At 44.5% G+C, this 20,934-nt stretch overlaps 1 protein-coding gene and 1 pseudogene across 1 annotated transcript in view; both read left to right on the top strand.

Annotated features, from left to right (window-relative positions):
* Positions 1–18,928, top strand: part of LOC122541646 (zinc finger protein 271-like) — an 80,334-nt gene extending 61,406 nt beyond the window's left edge. Inside the window, exon 4 of the mRNA XM_043678576.1 lies at positions 16,186–18,928. Within this exon, the coding sequence (XP_043534511.1) occupies positions 16,186–17,010 (825 nt within the window). The 3' untranslated portion in view covers positions 17,011–18,928. The remainder of the gene's footprint in view (positions 1–16,185) is intronic.
* LOC122541660 lies at positions 10,440–10,548 on the top strand (annotated as a pseudogene).
* Positions 18,929–20,934: the final 2,006 nt, after the last annotated feature.

The raw sequence follows: 20,934 nt of genomic DNA, 5'->3' as shown, positions 1-20,934 counted from the left end.
TTCCTGGATGCTGCCTGACCTGCTGTGCTGTTCCAGCAATAAAGTTTCAACTTTGATCTCCAGCATCTGCAGACCTCACTTTCTCCTCGAAGATTTCAACCTACTGCGAATCCTCTTACAAGGATGCCTTCCTTGAAGAAGCTCTCTGCCTCTCTCTATAAAGATTTCAGTGAGTCCCTCTCTCACTGCACACCCCAGGTCATCTCCTCTGAACACTCTCTGCTCATTCCTGAAGAAGGGCATGTGCCCGAAATGTCGAATCTTCTGTTCCCTAGATGCTGCCTGACCTGCTGTGCTGTTCCAGCAATAAAGTTTCAGCTCTCCTCTAATTGGGACAACAGGTGTTCAGTTCTTTCTTTTCCTACGAGGCATGTCCAGGAATGCTCTCTCTGAACAAAGGAAACGGTCCTTCCTTTATGCAAAATCTTTACATCACAGTCAGTAATGCCCACAAAACAACCCCTAGCCGCTTCCTCACAGTCACATGCCACTCAAGATACAATCCAGTGGCCACCTCACCTCCAGAAACAAGGTAATGCAAATCATCCATTAATGGACAGATCCTGTGTGAATTGTTTTTTTTGTCAGAATTTCAATTGCAATATTCCAACTGATTTCTGAATAGGTGGCTCAGTGGTTTGCACTGCTGCCTCACAGCACCAGGGTCCCAGGTTCGATTCCAGCCTCTGGTGGCTGTCTGGGTGGAGTTTGCACATTCTCCCCATGTCAGCATGGGTTTCCTGCAGGTGCTCCGGTTTCCTCCCACGGTTCAAAGATGTGCAGGCCAGGTGAATCAGCATTGCTAAATTGCCCATAGTGTTCAGTGCATTAGTTAGAGGGAAGTGGGTCTGTGTGGGTTACTCTTCGGAGGGTCGCTGTGGACTGGTTGAGCTGAAGGGCGTGTTTCCATACTGTAGGGAATCTAATCTAATCTAATCAGGTAATGATGATGCAAATGGCTCTGGTAAGGAATGACAATGTGAATTCACTTACATTCTATCTATAGAACAGAGACATCCACCCTCCCTCTGGGGCATTCAATTTCTGCAGGTCAGCAAAGCAAACTAACTCTTAAATATTACATTCCCTCCTTTTACCATTCCATGATAACCCCCTAGATGGCACTACTATCTTCTTCATACGAATCTTACTGCCAGTATTTAAGTAAATTATTGACGCACAACATGCAATGATTATAACAACAAAAATTATATGTCCATGCAGTAGATAGGATCTGCAGGATCCTCCCACATTGAAAAAGTTCACTAGTAAAGTTCTTAAATCCACAGTACTTAATGACCACTCCGCCCTTTCCAATTTGAATGTAAATGAGCCAGTTATCCAAAATCTCCCTCGGTAAACTCTAACCTGAAAACCAAATCCAGTCTGTCCTTGCACATCACTCCTTGGAGAAATCTGAATTCTTAGATAAGGGCAGTTAAATACTTAACAAAGCTGATGAGACTTCCATCCTTGCGGAGATGCTTCAGATGGAGGATACCAGCGCATCTGAGCATGAAGTGGAGCAGCTGCAGCAGAAGGGTAGGCGAATGCAGCATTCTTTGCTGCTTCAGCTCTCGCTCTGCTGTCAAATGTAACAAAATCATCTGGCTGTTTTGATGTTAGCTTGATCAGTGAACCTTCATATCCCTTAAATGATATCAGTATGGAGACAGTCACACATTTAACCACACTAAATTGTGTCTGCATATTTCAACATTCTCAGTTGTCTTGAAGTCTGTTACTCTGTTCGCTGTTTATGACATTATCAAGTTTTATACAATCCATAAACTTCTAAATTGTACTGCCTAAACAATTCAGTCATTCATAAGCAACAATCAATGGTCCTAGAAACAAACCCTCGGGGGACCTCATTCAGGTTATTCAAAAATTATTTTCCTTTAACAAATGAATACTTGGCTAATGTGCAAGCTGTCAGGAAAAGTATTACAAAAATCCAGAGCAGCAAGAGAACAACAAAATGTTTCCTGTGTTTTAACCATTGAAGAGGCAGTTTCAGTTCAGATTTAAATCTCAAATATTTGTGGGAAACAAATGCAGAATATATTAAAATATGTTCTCCAAATGAAACTTCCCAAATAAGACAGTCAGAATTACAGAGGTTACAGACCAGGAACTGTGTGACTTTGGTAGAGATCAACATTGTTTGAATTTGCAATATGAAGGGGGGCAATGAAGTCTTAACAATAATGGACAGAACTGACACAGCTCAGCCTCAAGTTCTAATATTCTCTAAAATCTTAACAAAACATCAAAATTAAATTGCACTCGTCTTTTTGTGAACATTCTGCATTAAAATAACAGCAAAGGTATTTTAATACAATATTCTCATCTAGCTAAGGCATGACCACTGACACAATTGTTTTTTTTTAAAACAGACACTGTAGAATTTCAAATAAATCAGGGGCTCAAGGTCCTCAATCAATTTGTTTTAAGGTTACAAGTTTGATAATTTTAGAAAGGACATAATATATAATTTTAATGTAAAAACAAAATCTGTGCAAGTATATAGCCCACAAAAGACATTGAATTGAGATCCTACTTCAAATAAGGCAAAACAGTTACTTTGATATTTTCTGACCAGTATTTTAACAAACCACAATATTTAAATATCCACAATATTTAAATATCAAACACGTGCAGTATGGCATAATTTACACTGAAACTTCCTTTTCGACCCAAGTATCACTACAACCTTAATTTCAGTATTTCTCATTTTTTTGCAACCTCTCAATGAACTTACACTTATGAAAAGATTAAACCTTCGCAGCGGACCACATGGTGCCGCAGTCCAGGCCACCTCCTCCCCCAGAAGAAGGACTCGCAGAGTTGAGTCCACAGTCCAGAATCTGAGACTCCCACAACAAAAACCCAAACAAAGCTTCTCCAGCAGTCAATGTACTTCAGTGTTGGGATCCAAGTGGATCAGCTCCACTTTCTTCCCCTTTCCCGGTGATGCCATGTTGGCCGAAAAGTACTGCTAAGGGGAGGTGTGGACGATCAGGCGATAACTTTAAATAAGTACCAAATTTTGTTTCGATGATTTTTCTTTGAAGTTTCTGATTTCTAACTTTATGTGATCCAAAGCCTCAAACCTCGTGCCTGTAATCTCCACACCCACTTCGGGTTCCTGATCTTTGCGTGGGGAATCTTTCCTCCTAACAACCGGTCTAAGGCAGATACAGACACAGCAGTTATTTTTATACTATGCTCTTGAGCCTCAAACCTCACCACAAGAGGACTCTAATCTCCTTTTTCTAAGGGACTTTAACCCCCTTTTATCTAGGGGACCCAAATTCCTTTCTCACTTTACTTCTCACGGGGACTCAAACCGCTTTTCTTACTCTATATGTCCAGGGACTCAAACCTCAATTAAACACAGTAACTTATGAGTCTGAAAGCGAACTCATTGGTGTGCAAGTGCGTAAGTTACCTCAGAGATTTCATCACCACAGAGACCGGGGGGAACGAGAGGGCGACAGAGTGGTAGGTTTAGGAGAGAAATAAAGGTAAATCTTACCTTGTGGGCCCAACCGTCTCGCGCAACCACCACTCAGATGATCACTTATTCAGTCCACCTGGAAGCTCCGTGTATGTTGGAATCCCACTGCTGCCACCAAATGTTATGTTCCTTTTCTCCTGAGATCCTTACACACTTGATGCAACTGCAAACGCCAACTTCTCTGAACAAGCAAAATTGATAAAGCACAGAGCAGAACAAGCTTTGGAGAAACCCTGAACACTCCTCACCATGCTTGTGAGGTATGTCCAGGAAAGCTCTTTCTGAACAAAGGTAACAGTCCTTCCTTTATACAAGATCTTTAAATCACACATCTTAATGCTCACAAGACAACCCCTAGCCATTTAATATCACACAGGACACCAACCAGCAGAACATTTCAGAAATCTCTGGGACACACGCAGTAAACAACCCCACTGCTCTGTGGCCGAACATTGCAACTCCCCCTCCTAATCCACCAAAGACATGCAAGTCCTGGGCCTCCTCCACTACCAAATTCTAGCCACCTAATGACTTTAGGAAGATTGCCTCATCTTCCGCCTTGAGACCCTCCAACCTCTTGGATCAATGTCAATTTCACCAGTTTACTCATCTCCCCTCCCCCCATCTTATCCCAAATCCAACCTTCCAACTTGATACCGCCCTCTTGAATTGTCCTACCTGCCCGTCTTCCTTCCCACCTACCTGCTCCACCTTCCACTCTGACCGATCACCACCACCCCTCACATTCATCTACCTATTGTATTCCCAGCTACCTTCCCCTTCCCATTTATCTCTCAGCCCCCTTGGGCACCTCCTCAATCCTAATGAAGGGCTTATGCTTGAAACGTTAACCCTTCTGCTCCTCAGATGTTGCCTGACTGGCTGTACTTTTCCAGCACCACATTTTTTGACTCTTGGCTCTTGAGGCCAGTTCAGCTGGGTTGCAGCTGTTCATGAGTCTGTGCACTGACAGCAGATCTGAGTAGAAAATGGCAACTTTGCCCATGTGCAGGGAGGCATTGACCTGCAGGCTTCTGCTGCTTGGAATAGTCATCTTCTCTGGCTCACATCCTTCCTGAAGGACTTGGTAAAAGGCTCTAAACAACACACAAACACAGCAGAAGAGCCCTGCCTGACTCCAAATCTGATCAAGAAACTTGCTGATGTCCACACATTGATTGAGACTGCACTTCTAATGTTGATATAGAGCAGTCAGATCCAATTGCAGATTCCCTCCCCAAAGTTCATGTAGGCATGTAGTATCCTGTCAAAGACCTTTCCCAGTTCAGGCTGATGAGGCAGACACCCACCCCATGTCCTACACAGAGTTAATATTATACCTAAGGAACGCAAGGCTCTCAAGGATCTTTCTGCCTCTAATACCAGGGATTTGCACATGCTACCTGCCAGAAGCATACTGCCATACCTTTCCAGCAGATCCTGACTAATTAAGTCCCGAAGACCTGAATAGAACTCAGCCAGTAAGCTGTCGCTTTTGGGAGTTTTATTCTTTTCAAAGTGTGAGAAACGAAGTGCACTGTTCAATAATTTCAGTCCGAGTCAAATTCTGAAGCAGTCCTTATTCATACGTTCTTGCAAGCCCGGGTGACCACAAAGTAGGCACACTTCTGAATAATATTATTGCACATTTATACAGTTTTCTATGAGCCTCCCTGTACCTCCCCTTTTACCTCATATGTGACAGTTGTATTGCTCTGTGCATCTGCTAATCTAATTGGCTTACCACATCTGTCTGTAGCCTGTTGTTAGCGTGCAACCCCCCCCACCCCCACCCACCCCCTGCCCTTGATAGCTGGGTCTTATTACTTTTGATAATGCAACACTGGGTCTTATTTGGTTATCTTGTTCATACTAACTCCCTATGTGCGTGACAATTGCAACTGTCATGTCAATACAACTGTTTCTACCAGTCGACCACCTCCCTTTTCGGTTAGTTATTTCTTGGTGTGCACCCTCTTGATTCCGCCTTGTGATTTCTGCAGAAGCAACGTGCAGGTACTTGTAGCTGTTTGTGCAAGTATATCTAGTTTGTGAGAAAATTTGTAGCTCGGGTGCTCGTTGTTGGACTCCATGCAAGGACTGTGATTTTTGCAGAAACAACAACATTTGCTAGCGCCTCTCACAAAAGATCTTGAGGGTCTTAGTCAGTTCCTTTGGGGATAATGGCTGTTGCACCTCTCCCTCATGCTGTCGAATCAGATCTTTGTGATAGAGGACAGGAATAACTGGGAGGCCTTATGAGCTGTGGGATTTGTGACATAAAAGGGTTGGCTGATCCTCAGGATGTCAGACTACATGCAGAGAGTTTTTTTCTCATTTTGGCCAAGCAACTATGAAATGCAGATGCAAGATGCAGCTACTTGTAGCTGTTTGTGCAAGCATATCTAGCTTAACATACACCACCCTCCCCCCATGATTCAGCCTTGTGATTTTTGCAGAAACAACAACATTTACAAGCGCCTCTCACAATCCCCCTTTTTTAAAATAATTGTTGTTTTCTGTATTTCTCTCCTATGTCGCCCCCAAATTTGCAAGCATCATCCCTGAGACTTCATCCATCTTGGCCTCAAGGTCACTTATCCCCCTCATTGTTCAAGAGGTAGAGTTCCTCTGCCTGATTACCTTTTAGGGGCATCTGTTTTGCCAAGGCTGTCTCAATCAGCTGTTGGGTTCGTCCCCGTACACAAAGTATGATACAACGGCCAATTGCTACCAGTACCCCTGCTACCACTATCAGGGAGGTGAGGATGGAGACTGCCACTCCCTTTCATTTCCCAAACCATGATTCCAGCCATCCCGTGAGTGATGTGTCTACTCCTGAATTCTCGGCCAGCTCTTCTGCCAAGTTGGTCAATCCTCACAAGGCACGAGTGATTGACCCATCAGGTGCTGTATTATTTGGAATAAAAGTACAACAGCTCCCTCCTAATATCATGCATACACCCCCTTTTTCAGCTAAGATCATATCTAAGGCCATTCTGTTTTCCCAGGTCATTCTGCTGGGTGCATCAAGCTGTTCTGCAATGCCTTTGACTGCATCCCGAGTGTAATTAATGAATCTTTGCTGATTATAGAAAATATAGTTTATCCAGTCCACATTCTTGTTGACCGTTACCCACCGGAATACAGCCAATCCAAAACCTGCTGCAATTTGGTTATGAGCTTTGTACTCATCTGGTACCCCTCTAAGAACTCCTATAGAGTCGAGATAATTCCTATCATCAAAAGAGGTGTCTAATAATGATCTTTTACTCCTCCCCCTTTTTGTTGCTATCTTTTCTTTCTCAAATGCCAAGGTGAATGGAATTGCCAATTGTACAATTGCACATATCCCTCTCCAATCCAGAGGTAGGTGGGTCTCAATATTTTGCCTCCACGGTACCACCACAGATCCACTTGGGGAATCTTTAGTGCTGAGTAGTTCCCTCCCTTGTCCGTTTCGATGACATTCTCAATTTCTACACATAATTTCAGCTCCCCCAAGTCTCTGGACCGATTTGCACCTCTTCTAAGCACACACGACGTGTGATTTCCGACTGCGGCTGAAAACGTAGCAAGGGGGGCTTTTAAGGATTTCTTCTCCAGGAGAGGGAACATTAGAGATATGGAGGTACAGTTCCTATCATTCCATGCAGTCTTATCCTGATACAGGGCTATCATACATTTCATGCCTTTCCTGTCTCGCTTCCACCCGAGCGGAAAGGGAACCACCTGGGCCAAATGCATAGCAATTGCTCTTGTTCAGACTTTTTACAGTATACTTTACCCATTCAACCCAGGCATTTGCATCCCCAAATCCAGTTTCTATTTCGATGGTCTGTATCAAGTCCTTTACCTCTATAATTTGTACTACTTTAGGATCATTGGGAAGGGTGAAAGGTTATACCTTATTATCCAGTAGTTCTACCCGTTTTCCCTGTCCTACGCTAATTCGGAAACAACAGCCCGAGAAATCCTTCCCATTTGTTTTCATTTCTATCCCAAATGTTTCATTTAATTGTATCTGACAGGTGCCCCCTCCCCCCAGAATCGCTTCGTGCCATGTGGTTTTCTTTATCTCCCCCCAGAATCGCTTCGTGCCATGTGGTTTTCTTTATCATTAGGTATATTGGGTTACACTTTTTATCGGAACAATTGCGAGCTGGTCGGAAGGGGGCCCGGTGTACTGTGACAAGACCATTATACCAAGTACCATCCCCAAGGCCATCCCCGTAGGACTTAAGGTGTATCTCTGAGCTGTGGTACTGTCTCTGATTATCTACATCCCCACAATTTACTAAGCTGATTGCATCGGCAATTATTACTTGCGGATTATCAGACTCAGTGACCGTTAATAACAAATATGAAGACAATGTTTGACAAAATCCCAATACTAAGAGACCTAATATCATAACTCTAAGCATCCCCAGCATTCTACAATAGTATTGAAGCACCGAGAGACTTTACATGCAATGTATAAAAAAACCATCCAGCGCTCGCGTTGCCACGGTATAATCAGTCACTTAAAGTCTTTTTAGCCTGAGTTTCAGTGATTCGGCCGTCCAGACTTCTTCCTCAACTGGAGATTCCACCGGTCCCTTAAGCCTGGTGTAGTGAGTCCAGCCTTTCTCTGCCGCGTATCACCGTTTCGGTAGTCAAAAGAGCCTGGTACGGTCCCTCCCAATCCGGTTGCAATTTACTTTCTGTCCATGACTTAATTAGGACCCAATCTCCCGGTCAAATCGGATGAATGGTGAATTCAAGGGGCGGAGTCTGTGCCAATAAACCCTGTTTCCTGAGGAAAGACAAAGAGGAGGACAAGCCCAGTATATACTTCTTTAAGAGATGGAAATGTGTTGCTGGAAAAGCGCAGCAGGTCAGGCAGCATCTAGGGAACAGGAGAATCGACGTTTCAAGCATTAGCCCTTCTTCAGGAATGAGGGGCTGAAGAAGGGCTAATGCCCAAAACGTCGATTCTCCTGTTCCCTAGATGCTGCCTGACCTGCTGCGCTTTTCCAGCAACACATTTCCATCTCTGATCTCCAGCATCTGCAGACCTCACTTTCTCCTCATATACTTCTTTAAGAACAAATCTCTAGTTTCTGGGATTGGCAGTTCCCCTTTTGTTCCCAAGTAGGGCAGGCCAAAAAATATCTCATAAGAGGACAGCCCCAAATCTTTCCTTGGGGCCGTCCGCACTCGCAAGAGGGCTATAGATAAACACTTAGTCCAAGGGAGTCTGGTTTCTATTATTAATTTAGATAACTGCTTCTTGAGTGTCTGGTTCATTCTCTCAACCTTTCCTGATGAAGGTGGGTACCAAGAGATTCCTAACCCCTTTATCGTTCCTTGGAGTACCTTGGAAGTAAAGTGAGTTCCCTGATCCGAATCTATACACTCCACTATCCCGTATCTGGGAACAATGTGTTCAAGTATTATCTTGGACATCCCACTTGTGGTGGCAGTGGCCAGAGGATACGCCTCCACCCATCCAGATAAATGATCAACTATTACCAACATATATCTCAGTCTTCCCATTTGGGGTAATTCGGTATAATCTACCTGGATGCTCTGGAATGGTCTTAGCCCAGGTTAGACAATAGACAATAGGTGCAGGAGTAGGCCATTCTGCCCTTCGAGCCTGCACCACCATTCAATATGATCATGGCTGATCATCCTTAATCTATCCTGTTCCTGCCTTATCTCCATAACCCTTGATTCCACTATCCTTGAGAGCTCTATCCAACTCTTTCTTAAATGAATCCAGAGACTGGGCCTCCACTACCCTCTAGGGCAGAGCATTCCACACAGCTACCACTCTCTGGGTGAAGACGTTTCTCCGCATCTCTGTCCTAAATGGTCTACCCCGTATTTTTAAGCTGTGTCCTCTGGTTCGGCACTCACCCATCAGCGGAAACATATTTCCTGCCTCCAGAGTGTCCAATCCTTTAATAATCTTAAATGTCTCAATCAGATCCCCTCTCAGTCTTCTAAACTCAAGGGTACACAAGCCCAGTCGCTCCAGTCTTTCAGTGTAAGGTAATCCCGCCATTCCAGGAATTGACCTCGTGAACCTACGCTGCATTCCCTCAATAGCCAGAATGTCTCACCTCAAATTTGGAGACCAGAACTGCACACAGTACTCCAGGTGTGGTCTCACCAGGGCCCTGTACAGCTGCAGAAGGACCTCTTTGCTTCTATACTCAATCCCTCTTGTTATGAAGGCCAGCATGCTATTAGCCTTCTTCACTACCTGCTGTACCTGCATGCTTACCTTCATTGAGTGGTGTACAAGAACCCCCAGATCTCTCTATACTGCCCCTTTACCTAAATTGATTCCACTTAGGTGGTAATCTGCCTTCCTGTTCTTGCCACCAAAGTGGATAAGGATCCATTTATCCACGTGAAAGTGCATCTGCCATGCATCTGAGCACTCACCTAACTTGTCCAGGTCACCCTGTAATCTCCTAACATCCTCATCACATTTCACCCTGCCACCCAGCTGATGAAATTTGCGAATGTTATTGCTAATACCATCTTGTATATCCTGAAGATAGATTGTAAAAAGCTGCGGTCCCAGTACTGACCCGTGCGGTACCCCACTGGTCAGTGCCCGGCATTCCGAAATGGAGGGGTGGAGGAGTGTGGAAGGATGAGAGAATGCAGGCTGCGGCCCTATGAAGCAGGGGGAGGGCTTGCAGTTGGCCTGTGTGGGGATGTGGGAGACTACAGGAGCCTGGTGGGCAAGGGCTGGCCTGAAAGGCAGCTGGAGGGACGGAGGGAGGGAAGCACGCACGGAGGAGGAAGAGCAAAGAGAAAAGAGAAAAAAAAGCCAAAGGGGATAAAGAGAAAGAGCAAGAAAGAAAATGTGGCTGGCCAGCACGCCTTGAAGTAGGGAGAAAAGGCAGGGGCCAGCGCCTACGGCCATACTAGTCTGAAAACGCCCGATCTCGGAAGCAAAGCAGACTCAGGCCTGGTTAGTACTTGGATGGGAGACCGCCTGGGAATACCAGGTGCAGTAGGCTTTTTCCGCCAGCAGTGGCTGCTCAAGTCACCCCTCTGCACTTGTCTTGTGCCAGGCAATGGAGCGGCAGGTTATTTCTGCAATCCAGGCAAATATAAATTCCCTTAATTTCAGGTCCTTCAGCCACTGTTACCTCAGGGAGATTGCTTGTGTCTTCCCAAGTGAACACAGATCTGAAGTACCCGTTTAATTCCTCTGCCATTTCTTTGTTCCCCGTAATATATTCCCCTGTTTCTGTCTTCAAGGGCCCAATTTTTGTCCTAACCATTTTTTTGCCTTGCACATACTTAAAAAAGCTTTTACTATCCTCCTTAATATTCTTGGTCAGTTTACCTTCGTACCTCATTTTTCCTCTGCGTATTTCCTTCTTAGTAATCCTCTGTTGCTCTTTAAAGCTTCCCAGTCCTCAGTTTTCCCACTTATCTTAGCTATGTTATACTTTTTCTCTTTTAACTTTATATGTTTCTTTACTTCCCTCGTCAGCCACGGCCGCCCATGCCTCCTCCTGGGATCTTTCTTCCTTTTAGGAATGAACTGATCCTGCAACTTCTGCATTATACACAGAAATATCCGCCATTGTTCCTCCACGGTCATCCCTGCTAGGGTATTGCACCATTGAACTTTGGCCAGCTCCTCCCTCATAGCTCCATAGTTCCCTTTATTCAACAGAAATATTGTCACTCCCTCCTGGGACTTGTTTCCTTAGCACCTTCTTGTTTACCTTTCTGCATGTTATACATCCCTCACACATCTGTTTGGCTATTGTATATATCCCTTTGCATCCATATTTCCTTAAGACTAAATTACACATTGCTTGTACTCCCCAATGACTTCCCTGACGTAGGACAGTCATAATCTCTCGCATCATCATTTTATTCAACATCTCCATTATGTCTCTTGCCCTCAATCATCCGGGAGGACCCGTCGATAAACAACCGAGCTCCCGCATAGAGCGGGATGTCCCTTCAGTCCATCCGCACTTTCGTCTGATATTCAATAATATCAAGGCAATCGTCTTCTGAATTACCAGGGGCCTCCCCCTCTCTTTAAACTGATTTCCAAAGGAGGTTTTTGTAATCCTCCGTGATTCCCTTCCCGAGCCCATACCGTGGGTTCTATTTGTCTCTCCTCTTCCTCGGTCAGGATGGCCATTTGTATCACTAATCTCTGGTCCCTTACTCCAATTTCCAGTCCCAAGAGTATGATTAAATCTCTCCCCAAAAAGTTACTTCCAATATCAGGGATATACAACAGTTCGCCTTCGACTATCTCTTCTCCACTTTCAATCATCACAGGTTCAAAAACTGGGACTGTAAATCCCTCCCCTTTTACCCCAGAGACAGTTAATATTTGCTTCGAAATTCCCACTCCCCTGAGCTTGAAATTTAGAGATGACCTCACTGCCCCCGTATCAACTGAGAAAACTACATCCTCTTTGTAAGGTCCCACCTTCAGGTTTATCAAGGGTTCCTGGTGGGTCCCTGGGGACAGGATCCCCTGACACCCCTCTACTTCATCAAGGTTCATAAACGGTATCGCCCTCTCTTCCCTTTTCAGATCCAGACACTCCCGCTTAAAGTGACCTGTCTTTCCACAGTAGTAACATCCCGCCTGTGGGAATTTCCACCTTAATCCCTGTCGACTTGACCCCCTTACGGGTCCTCCTCATTCTCTTCCCCTACCTCTATTTTCAACCTACTGCCAGCCACCACTCCGGTCGCTTATTGTCGGTTCCACTCTTTCCTTAACTACCTCATCAACCGTGGCTACCATCATTTTTGCCTTCTGTTTTTGCTTCTCATCCTCTCTTCTCACAAACACTTTCTGAGCTTCCCGCAACAACTCATCTAGGGGCTTTTCGCTCCACCCCTCTATCTTTTGAGTCTTTTTCTGGATGCCTGGCCATGATTTTGTTACAAAATGTACCCTCAGTAGCCCTTCTGCTACTGACCCTTCCGGCTCTATTCCAGAATACTTTCTCATAGAATCTCTTAATCTTTGGAGAAAGGCTGAGGGGGTCTCACCCCTTCCCTGGCACACTTCAAACGCCTTTGAAAAATTTTGTGACTTAGGCGCCTCTTCTCTGATTCCCTTTAATATTAAGTCTTTGAGCTCTTTCATTTCCTTTCTATTATCTTCATTTTGATTATCCCACCCGGGGTCCCTGAGGGGAAACTTTGCTTCACCTTCTCCAGCCTGCCCGTCCCGGACTGGATGCTCCCTGTCCCAGACCTTAATCACGGCTCCTCTAATGAGCCCTCTTAACCTCTCCAGTAAATAAAATGTTTAATACAGACATTAGTTCCACCCAAGTGTATAAATTGGGACCCAGAAATTGGTTGATTTGTTCGGACAATCCCACCAGGTCTTCTATGAAGACCTTCATTTCCTTCTTAAAGGCCCGTACCTCCCCGCTCGTTAGGGGTGCACTTACAAACCCGATTTCCTTATCCCCTATTGGGGCTTCATGGAGGGGATACATAATGGAACTTCCTTGTGGGTCTTTGTCCAACTTTTCCTTCTGCCTTTCCTTTTGTTTGCGGGTAATCATCCCTGTCATTCTAGTTTCCCCCGGCCCCAGCCCTGGTCCTGACTCTGACTCTGGCTCTGGCCCTGTCCCTGCAGCTGATTCCCCTGTCCCTGCTCCTCCTGAGTCCCCTTTGCCCAATTTGCAGGTTCATTATATGGGGGTGGCAGATTATCTAATACTTCCCACGGAGGCGGCGCCATGGGAGAGTCTTTCTTCTCTGTTTTAACTAAATGAATATTTGTTCCTGAACCCCTCTTCCAACATGAAGCATAATCTGATTCCTCCTGACTGAAAGGCTGTTTGCTGTTGACATATAAGCTCAAATATTGACAAACCCAGTCTTCGTCCGGCCCATACTTTGGCCAGAAGACGGCAGGATGAAGAATGGATTCCTTAGTCCATACAAAGCAACAATATTTAATCATCTTTATCTTATCTTTTTCCCTTGTACAAGTATTATTTTTTTCCAATTCCACAACATCCTCACCAACAGACTTTCAGAGACCCCGTCTCCATTTCCATTTCCTTTCTCCCCAGAGGCTTTTTCTTTACCATCGGCACAGCCCATATTGAGTTCCTTTGTTAGTCCCTTATTAACTATTAGAACTCAATCCCAGCCACCAAGGCAGTACTTAAAAGTCAATTTTCTTACCTTGGTCTGTGCACGGAGTTGCCTGACTTGACGTCTCCCTGTGCCTACCGTTCAAGTATTATCACTTAACTCTTTCCTGGTTCAGAGTGACTCCATGAGGATTCTGGTCAGTCTACCGGGAGGGGCACCCACTGATGAGAAACACAGGACCGTTCTAAAAGGGAATGGGATGCGTCTTCCCAGCCGTCAACGGTGTCTACTCCACCGGTGATGACAGGATTCCGCATTATCTGGGAGATGCAGAGAGTCTGAGGATTTTTACTGATTTTCTACTGAGGAGTTCTGAATTTGTATTGGGAGCTGGTTGTTATGCTGTGGACAGTGAATGGTCAGTCCTATCTGTGTGTTGGGATTTGAATTTTCAATTCCTCCAAGACCTTCCTCCAACCCTGTCCCTATGACCTCCTAAATGATCAAAAAGGAAATGTTGCGGCTATACAGAACATTGATGAGGCCACTTCTGGGATAATGTGTTCAATTTTAGTCTCCCTGCTGTGGAAAGATGTTAAACTTATTGGGGTGCAGAATAAGGAGGGAGCCGGGATTGCAAAGTTGAGCTATAGGGAGAGGCTAATAGGCAGGGACATCTTTTTTCCTGGAGTGTTAGAGACTGAAGGGTGACTTTTAAAAGTTTTATAAAATCAAGGAGGGGCATGGATAAGGTAAATAGCCAAGATCATTTTTCCAAGGATGGGGGAGTCCGAAACTAGAGGACATAGGTTTAAGGTGAAAGGGGAAAGATTTAATAAGGATCTGAGGGGTAGCTTTTTCATGCAGAGAATGGTGCCACTATGGAATGAACTACCCAAGGAAGTGATGGAGGCTGGTATAATTACAACATCTAAAAAGCATCTGATTGGGTACGTGAATAGGAATGGTTCAGAGGGATTTGTGCCAATTGTGGCAAATGGAAGTAGGTCAGATTGGGGTGTCAGGTCGTCACAGTCAATTTGGACTGAAAGGCTGTATGACTGAAAAAGGTGCATTTATGTCGTGGAGCGATCAAAATGAGAGAAGCTTATGAGGCTAGAATTGGAGAAATACAGAGATCTCAGCAGGTTGGAGGAAATTACGGAGATAGACGGCAAAGCGGTTCAGTGGTTAGCACTGCTGCCTCACAAGGCCAGAGACCCGGGTTCAATTCCAATCTCGGGCGACTGTGTGACATTTACACATTCTTCCCGCGTCTGCATGGGTTTTCTCCAGGTGCTCCAGTTTTCTCCCATAGTCCACAGATGTGCACGTCAGTCAATTGGCCTTGCTAAATTGCCCATAGTGTTCAGGGATGTGTAGGTTCGGTGCTTTAGTCATAGGAAATGTAGAGTAATAGGGTAAGGGAATGGATCAGTGTGGACTTGTAGGGCCAAATGGTCTGTTTCCACCCTGTAGGGATTCTGAGATTCTATGAGTGTCACAATGAAGGGATTTAAAACAAGGATGAGAATTTTCATACAGAGGTCCATCAGACTCCTTGGAGGGGCAATACTGAGGGAAAGCTCCCTCCTTGGGTGACATCATAATTTCACAGTAATCATGGAATTAGGACTGTCGGATTGTGGTGGAATACAATCCTGCTGCTGCTGATGGCTCATTGCACCCTGTGGACATCAGCTTAGGAATCTGTCCTTAGTCTATTTCCCTCATGATGATGAGGACAAGTGACAGTCAAATGAGGAAAAAGAAAGGACTTGTATCTGATACCCTCCTTCCCCCTGCCCCCCCCCCCACAGACACACACACACACACACACACACACACCAGATTGGCACTTCGTGTGGAACTGCCTCTAACTGAGGAGTCAGCCCCTTTGGCAAAGGAGGAGAGGAGGTTGGAGTAAATCATCGTTCCTTTTCTTGTTTTACAGAAGGATTGCACTGTACTACACCAGAGAATACAGAGAGGATACACACTGCAGATTGATCCTGACCTTTACCCAAGGAATAACTGCACAACTGTGGAAATGCATCCAGTCCCTTCACAGCATTGCTCAACACGGAGAAAGTTGGGCAGTGAAACCAATATCTGGAAATAGGTAGGGTCAGGATCAGATCTGAAACTAGCCAGTGGTGTGGAGTCTTTCATTAGAACCTGAAGAAGGGCTTATGCCCGAAACGTCGATTCTCCTGTTCCTTGGATGCTGCCTGACCTGCTGCGCTTTTCCAGCATCACATTTTCAGCTCTGATCTCCAGCATCTGCAATCCTCACTTTCTCCTCTTTCATTAGAACCAACCTTTCCAATGGTTCAGCTTGATCAGGGTGAGGCTGCGAAGAAGTGTGAGTGGGCTCCAAGTGTGGTGAGAGCTTCAATCATTCACCAAGCCTCATGAACCACTGACTCATTCTTATGGGGGAGAGGCTGTTCAAGTAGGAAGAGGGCTCTTCAGGCTCATCCGGCCCCTGATGCAAGGTGCATCTGTTGAACAGACAGATGGAAAAGAAACCATTTAAATGTGAGGTTTGTAACCAAGACTTCACAAGGTCATCGACGCTGGTGAAACATCGCCGTGTGCACACTGGGGAGAAACCTTTCACATGTGAGGTGTGCAAAAAATCATTTACGCAATCATCAAATCTCCATAATCACCGACGCATTCACACTGGGGAGAAGCCATTCACCTGCGAGGTGTGTGATAAATCCTTCTCTGAGTCATCACACCTCCGTGTTCACCGACGTATCCATACAGGGGAGAAACCATTCACATGTCAGGTGTGTAACAAATCATTCTCAGATTCATCGACGTTCCGCAGACACCAACGTATCCACACAGGGGAGAAACCATTCACATGCGGTGTGTGCCACAAATCATTTTCGTATCTATCAACACTCCGTGTACACCAACGCATTCACACAGGGGATAAAGCATTCACATGTGAGGTGTGCAACAAATCATTTTCTCAGTCATCAAATCTGCACACACACCAACACACTCACACAGGCAAGAAGCCATTCACATGCAAGGTATGTGACAAGACATTCTCAACATTATCAAACCTTCGGGAACATCAACGCATTCACACAGGAGAGAAACCATTCACGTGCGGGGTGTGTGGTAAGCCATTCTCGCAGCTATCGAACTTCCTCATACATGAACGCATTCACACAGGAGAAAAACCATTTAAGTGTGAGATGTGTGACAAAGCCTTCACACGCTTATCAAGCCTCTTGGTCCATCAAAAGATCCATACACCAGACAAACCCTTCAAATGTTTTGTTTGTGATAAAGCTTTTGTGACATCCACAAGGCTGCTGACTCACCAGAGGATCCACACAGGAGAGTAACCCATAAAGTCGACATGTACAATTGAGTCTTCAAATACTAAATAAATCTGCTCCTCTTTCACACACACGCACACACACATATAAACTGTTCACATGCAGTGTTTCTGATAAGGCTTTAAATCTCCTGATGTAGTAGAGGATCTGTACCAGTGAAAACCATTCAGGTATGAGGTGTGTGAGAAATCTTGCACACGTTGTGGCCATGATACAAGAGAAGCCCTATCAGTGCAAGTTCTGTGTTGAAGCTGTTACTCAGTTATTGGACCTTCTGGAACATCAATGTATCCACATAGGAGACAAACTCTTCCAGTGTGACATGTGCCAGGATTGTTTCACCTACTCCCTTATCAGACATCAGCATCTCCACACAGACTTGGTGCCAGGTCACCTGCTTCTGTTGCCCTGAGAGCTGTCATTCCAAGGCACTGTCTGTCTCAGCAGTGTCTATCTCAAACCTCTCCCACCATCAGTCCAGTTGTTTTAAGGATCACCAAACCTCACTAAATGAAGGCATCAAAATATATATGTAGAAACTCCTGCTTGTGCACAGATATCACTGTGAGTCTGAGAGGGTTTCCCCAGGTACAGAAAGTGGTGATTCAAGAGAATGTGTGTCTGAATTATCCATGCTGTGGACGTTGTAGAAGTTGTCACAACCTACCCCGAGAAGATATGTTATATTGCTCCATTCTGAGAGTCTGCTACCTTGCAGCTTAAGAAAAGAGAACAAATTTAATTTGGCCGTGTACCTTCAATAATATTTCATACTATTGAATTTCGTCTCAATGCAACATGTTATGAAAGTGCATCATTTAATTGTTTTTGTGAACTTGAGTTGAAAGATTGTGGAGACACCTATATTAACCTTTCAAAACAAAACCAAAGAAAATTGATGTTAGAACTTTGTCTTCAAGCAAGATATTTCTTAGAAACCACATTGATCTAGAACTGCACTTGGTTGCCTGAACTCATTTTAGGGAAAACTCCTTCAGGTCTTGATTTTATGATTGTTCTGTTTAAGTAGCGTTTGCAGACTTGATGCTTGGAATTTTATTTGGAAAAAGTCTGCTGCAGAAGAAACAGTCCAACTTGTGTTTCCTGTTTCTGAAGTACCTTTGTGAGCTCAGGGGTGAAAGCTGATTCTTCTTCTGGCAGAGTGACAGAAACAACATTGAGATATTTGATTTCCTCAGCAAGTTGTGTCTGCCAGATTGACAGGCATCAGAACAGTCTACATGTTATTCTGTTTTATCTGAATGAATTGCCATCCTTGGACAGAAAATGTCTTTCATTAAAGTGAATGTCTGCAGTTTCTTCCCTTTGCTTGAAAAATGAGTGTGTGTGTGAGAGAGAGAGAGCGAGCGAGTGTGTGTGTGTGTGTGTACGTACTTTGTGTTGGTTAGAGCGATAACATTTTGTATATTCACATTAAAAACTGTGGGTGTTTAACCCATTCTCTATCCCCATTGAATGGGTTTAATTTTACAATGAATGAATGATGCTATGATTATTCATAAAACTTGGATGATGGGTCTTCACATTCAGTGCTTAGCATCAAGAAAGCTTAGGATATTTCTGTATTGAGAATCTTTTTATCAAATTGTGACTCTGGAGGAGAAGGACAAGAGCAACAGTGCACTGTTCGCATCGTAATCATAACGAAGGTAATTCAGAAATTACCTTTCTGTTGGTTTATGGATCTTGCAGTGTTCTGGGAAATTCCAAATCTCTTATGTCGTGAACATCTAAACAAACTAACACTGAACTTTAATCAAATATGTGAACAGATTTTGACATTGTTATCTGATATTGTTGCTAGTCAAAGACAGAATGCTTTTTCTACAAGTGTACAAAATGTTGAGTCATTCTGCATCATTTGGTTTTGTTATCAATGATATAAAGTCAATGTGGAACTATATCGTAGTTTCCTTGTAGGAATTACAATGCATTGTTTCACACGCACTCCCTACATCTGAAACCATTTTCACTGTAACCTTTCTGTCTCTCTTGGTGTTAAGGGAGTTGATATGAAGGTTGTATCCGGGGCAACAGCCAAGGTAAGCGAGGGAATAATTTATTGGGGTCTCGGGGGTCACATGGAGGTGAGGGTGGGGTTGAATAAATCAGTCACTGCAGAAATGTTGTGGTGAATAGAATGGTAAAGGTCTGGACAGTTAGACTTTGAAAGTGCAGTTATCAGTGAATTGAGGAATATATTTTTCCAAGGAAAAATACAGGAGGAGGTAGAACTGGAATGCTAAAGGGGAATGTGGGTACTAAGTAATCCATGAAAGTGATTAATTGCCCACAAAAAAGCATCAAATCTGGCAGTGATTACATGAAGGCAGAGGTTTAAGGTAAGAGCATTCTCTGTGATTGATACGATGAGAGAAGTGAGGCCGGGTGATATGGCAAGATTAAGGAAGTAGCCAGGAATCTGGGTCAGGGGAATCACTGAAAATGAGAGTCAGAACAAACAAGGAAACTTCTGGAAAGACATACAATTGATACTTTGAAGTATTAATTACTGACACAAAGCATATCCCAATCCTATCAGCTCATTCTTGCAATTGCTGGAATTGATTCATTCGGGTTATATTTGAAAAGAAAAGAGGCCAGTGCCTAATCCATTAGGTCACTGGACTCTACAAAATGGGGGCTTGGTGGTTGTAACTTAACCCTTCACCTCTATGTAATCATTGCCAGATGTGATGCCTTTTTGTCGGCAATTAATGTGGCCCAGCCTGCAGTCCTGTTCTTCATGGACTGAGTAGGTAGGGAAAGTCTGTTCCCACTCAGAAAAGAATCAAGAATAGAAGGCATGCATTTAAAGTAATTTGCAAAAGAGGCAAATGTAACGCAAGCAAACGCCTTTTCACTCAACAAGTAGTTAGGGAATGGAATGCTCTGCCTGAAAATGAGCTGGAGGCAGCTTCAATTGAGGCGTTCAAGAGAGCATTGGATCATTTTTTTGAATATTCTTTTATTCATCCACAGGCTGTGGGCATTGCTAGTTGGACTGGCATTTATTGCCTGTCCCTGGTTGGCCTTGAGAAGGTGGTGGTGAGCTGCCTTCTTGAACCACTGCAGTCCCATGTGCTGTGGATTGACCACAATGCTCTTATGGAGGATTTTCACCAGCAACACTGAAGGAACAGGGATATATTTACAAGTCAGGCTAGTGAGTGGGTTGGAGGGGAACTTGCAAATGATAGCTTTCGCAGGTATCTGCTGCCTGGGTCCCTTTAGATGGAAATGGTCATGGGTTTGAAAAATGCTGTCTAAGGGGTTTTTGTGACTTTTTTGCAGTGCAACGTGTAGACAGTACACAAAACTTCTCTAAAATCACTAGTACATACTGCTGCCACTGAGTGTCAGTGGTGGAAGGAGTGGATGTTTGTGGTTATGGTGCCTGTCATGTGAGCCACTTTGTCCTGGCTGGTGTCACGCTTTTTGAGTATTGTTGGAGTGCATTCATCCAGGCAAGTGGGGAGTATTCCATCACACTCCTGACTTGTGCATTGTAAATGATGGACAGGCTTTGAGCAGTCTGGAGGTTAGTGACACGCTGCAGTTTTCTCAGCCCCTGACCTGCTCTTGTAGCCGCTGTGTTTATGTGATGAGTCCAGTTGAGTTTCTGGTCAATGGTAACTCCCAGGATCTTGATCATGGGGCATTCAGTGATGGTAGCACCATTGAATGTCAAGGGGCAGTGGTTGTCTATATTTTGTGATAGTCCTTGGATGGTATTTGTGAGGCACGAATGTTACTTGCCACTTGTGAGGCCAAACCTTGGTACTGTCTAGATCTTGCGGCTCCGAGTGCTGCCCCCCTCCCCCACTCAGAGTGTTGCTCCCCTCCCCCACTCAGAGTGTTGCTCCCCTCCCCCACTCCGAGTGCTGCTCCCCTCCCCCACTCCGAGTG

This window comes from Chiloscyllium plagiosum, chromosome 37 (genome assembly GCF_004010195.1).
Source record: "Chiloscyllium plagiosum isolate BGI_BamShark_2017 chromosome 37, ASM401019v2, whole genome shotgun sequence".
Lineage (NCBI taxonomy): Eukaryota > Metazoa > Chordata > Chondrichthyes > Orectolobiformes > Hemiscylliidae > Chiloscyllium > Chiloscyllium plagiosum.
Note: the sequence above shows the minus strand (reverse complement) of the source record. Positions and strands in the feature narration are given on the sequence as shown.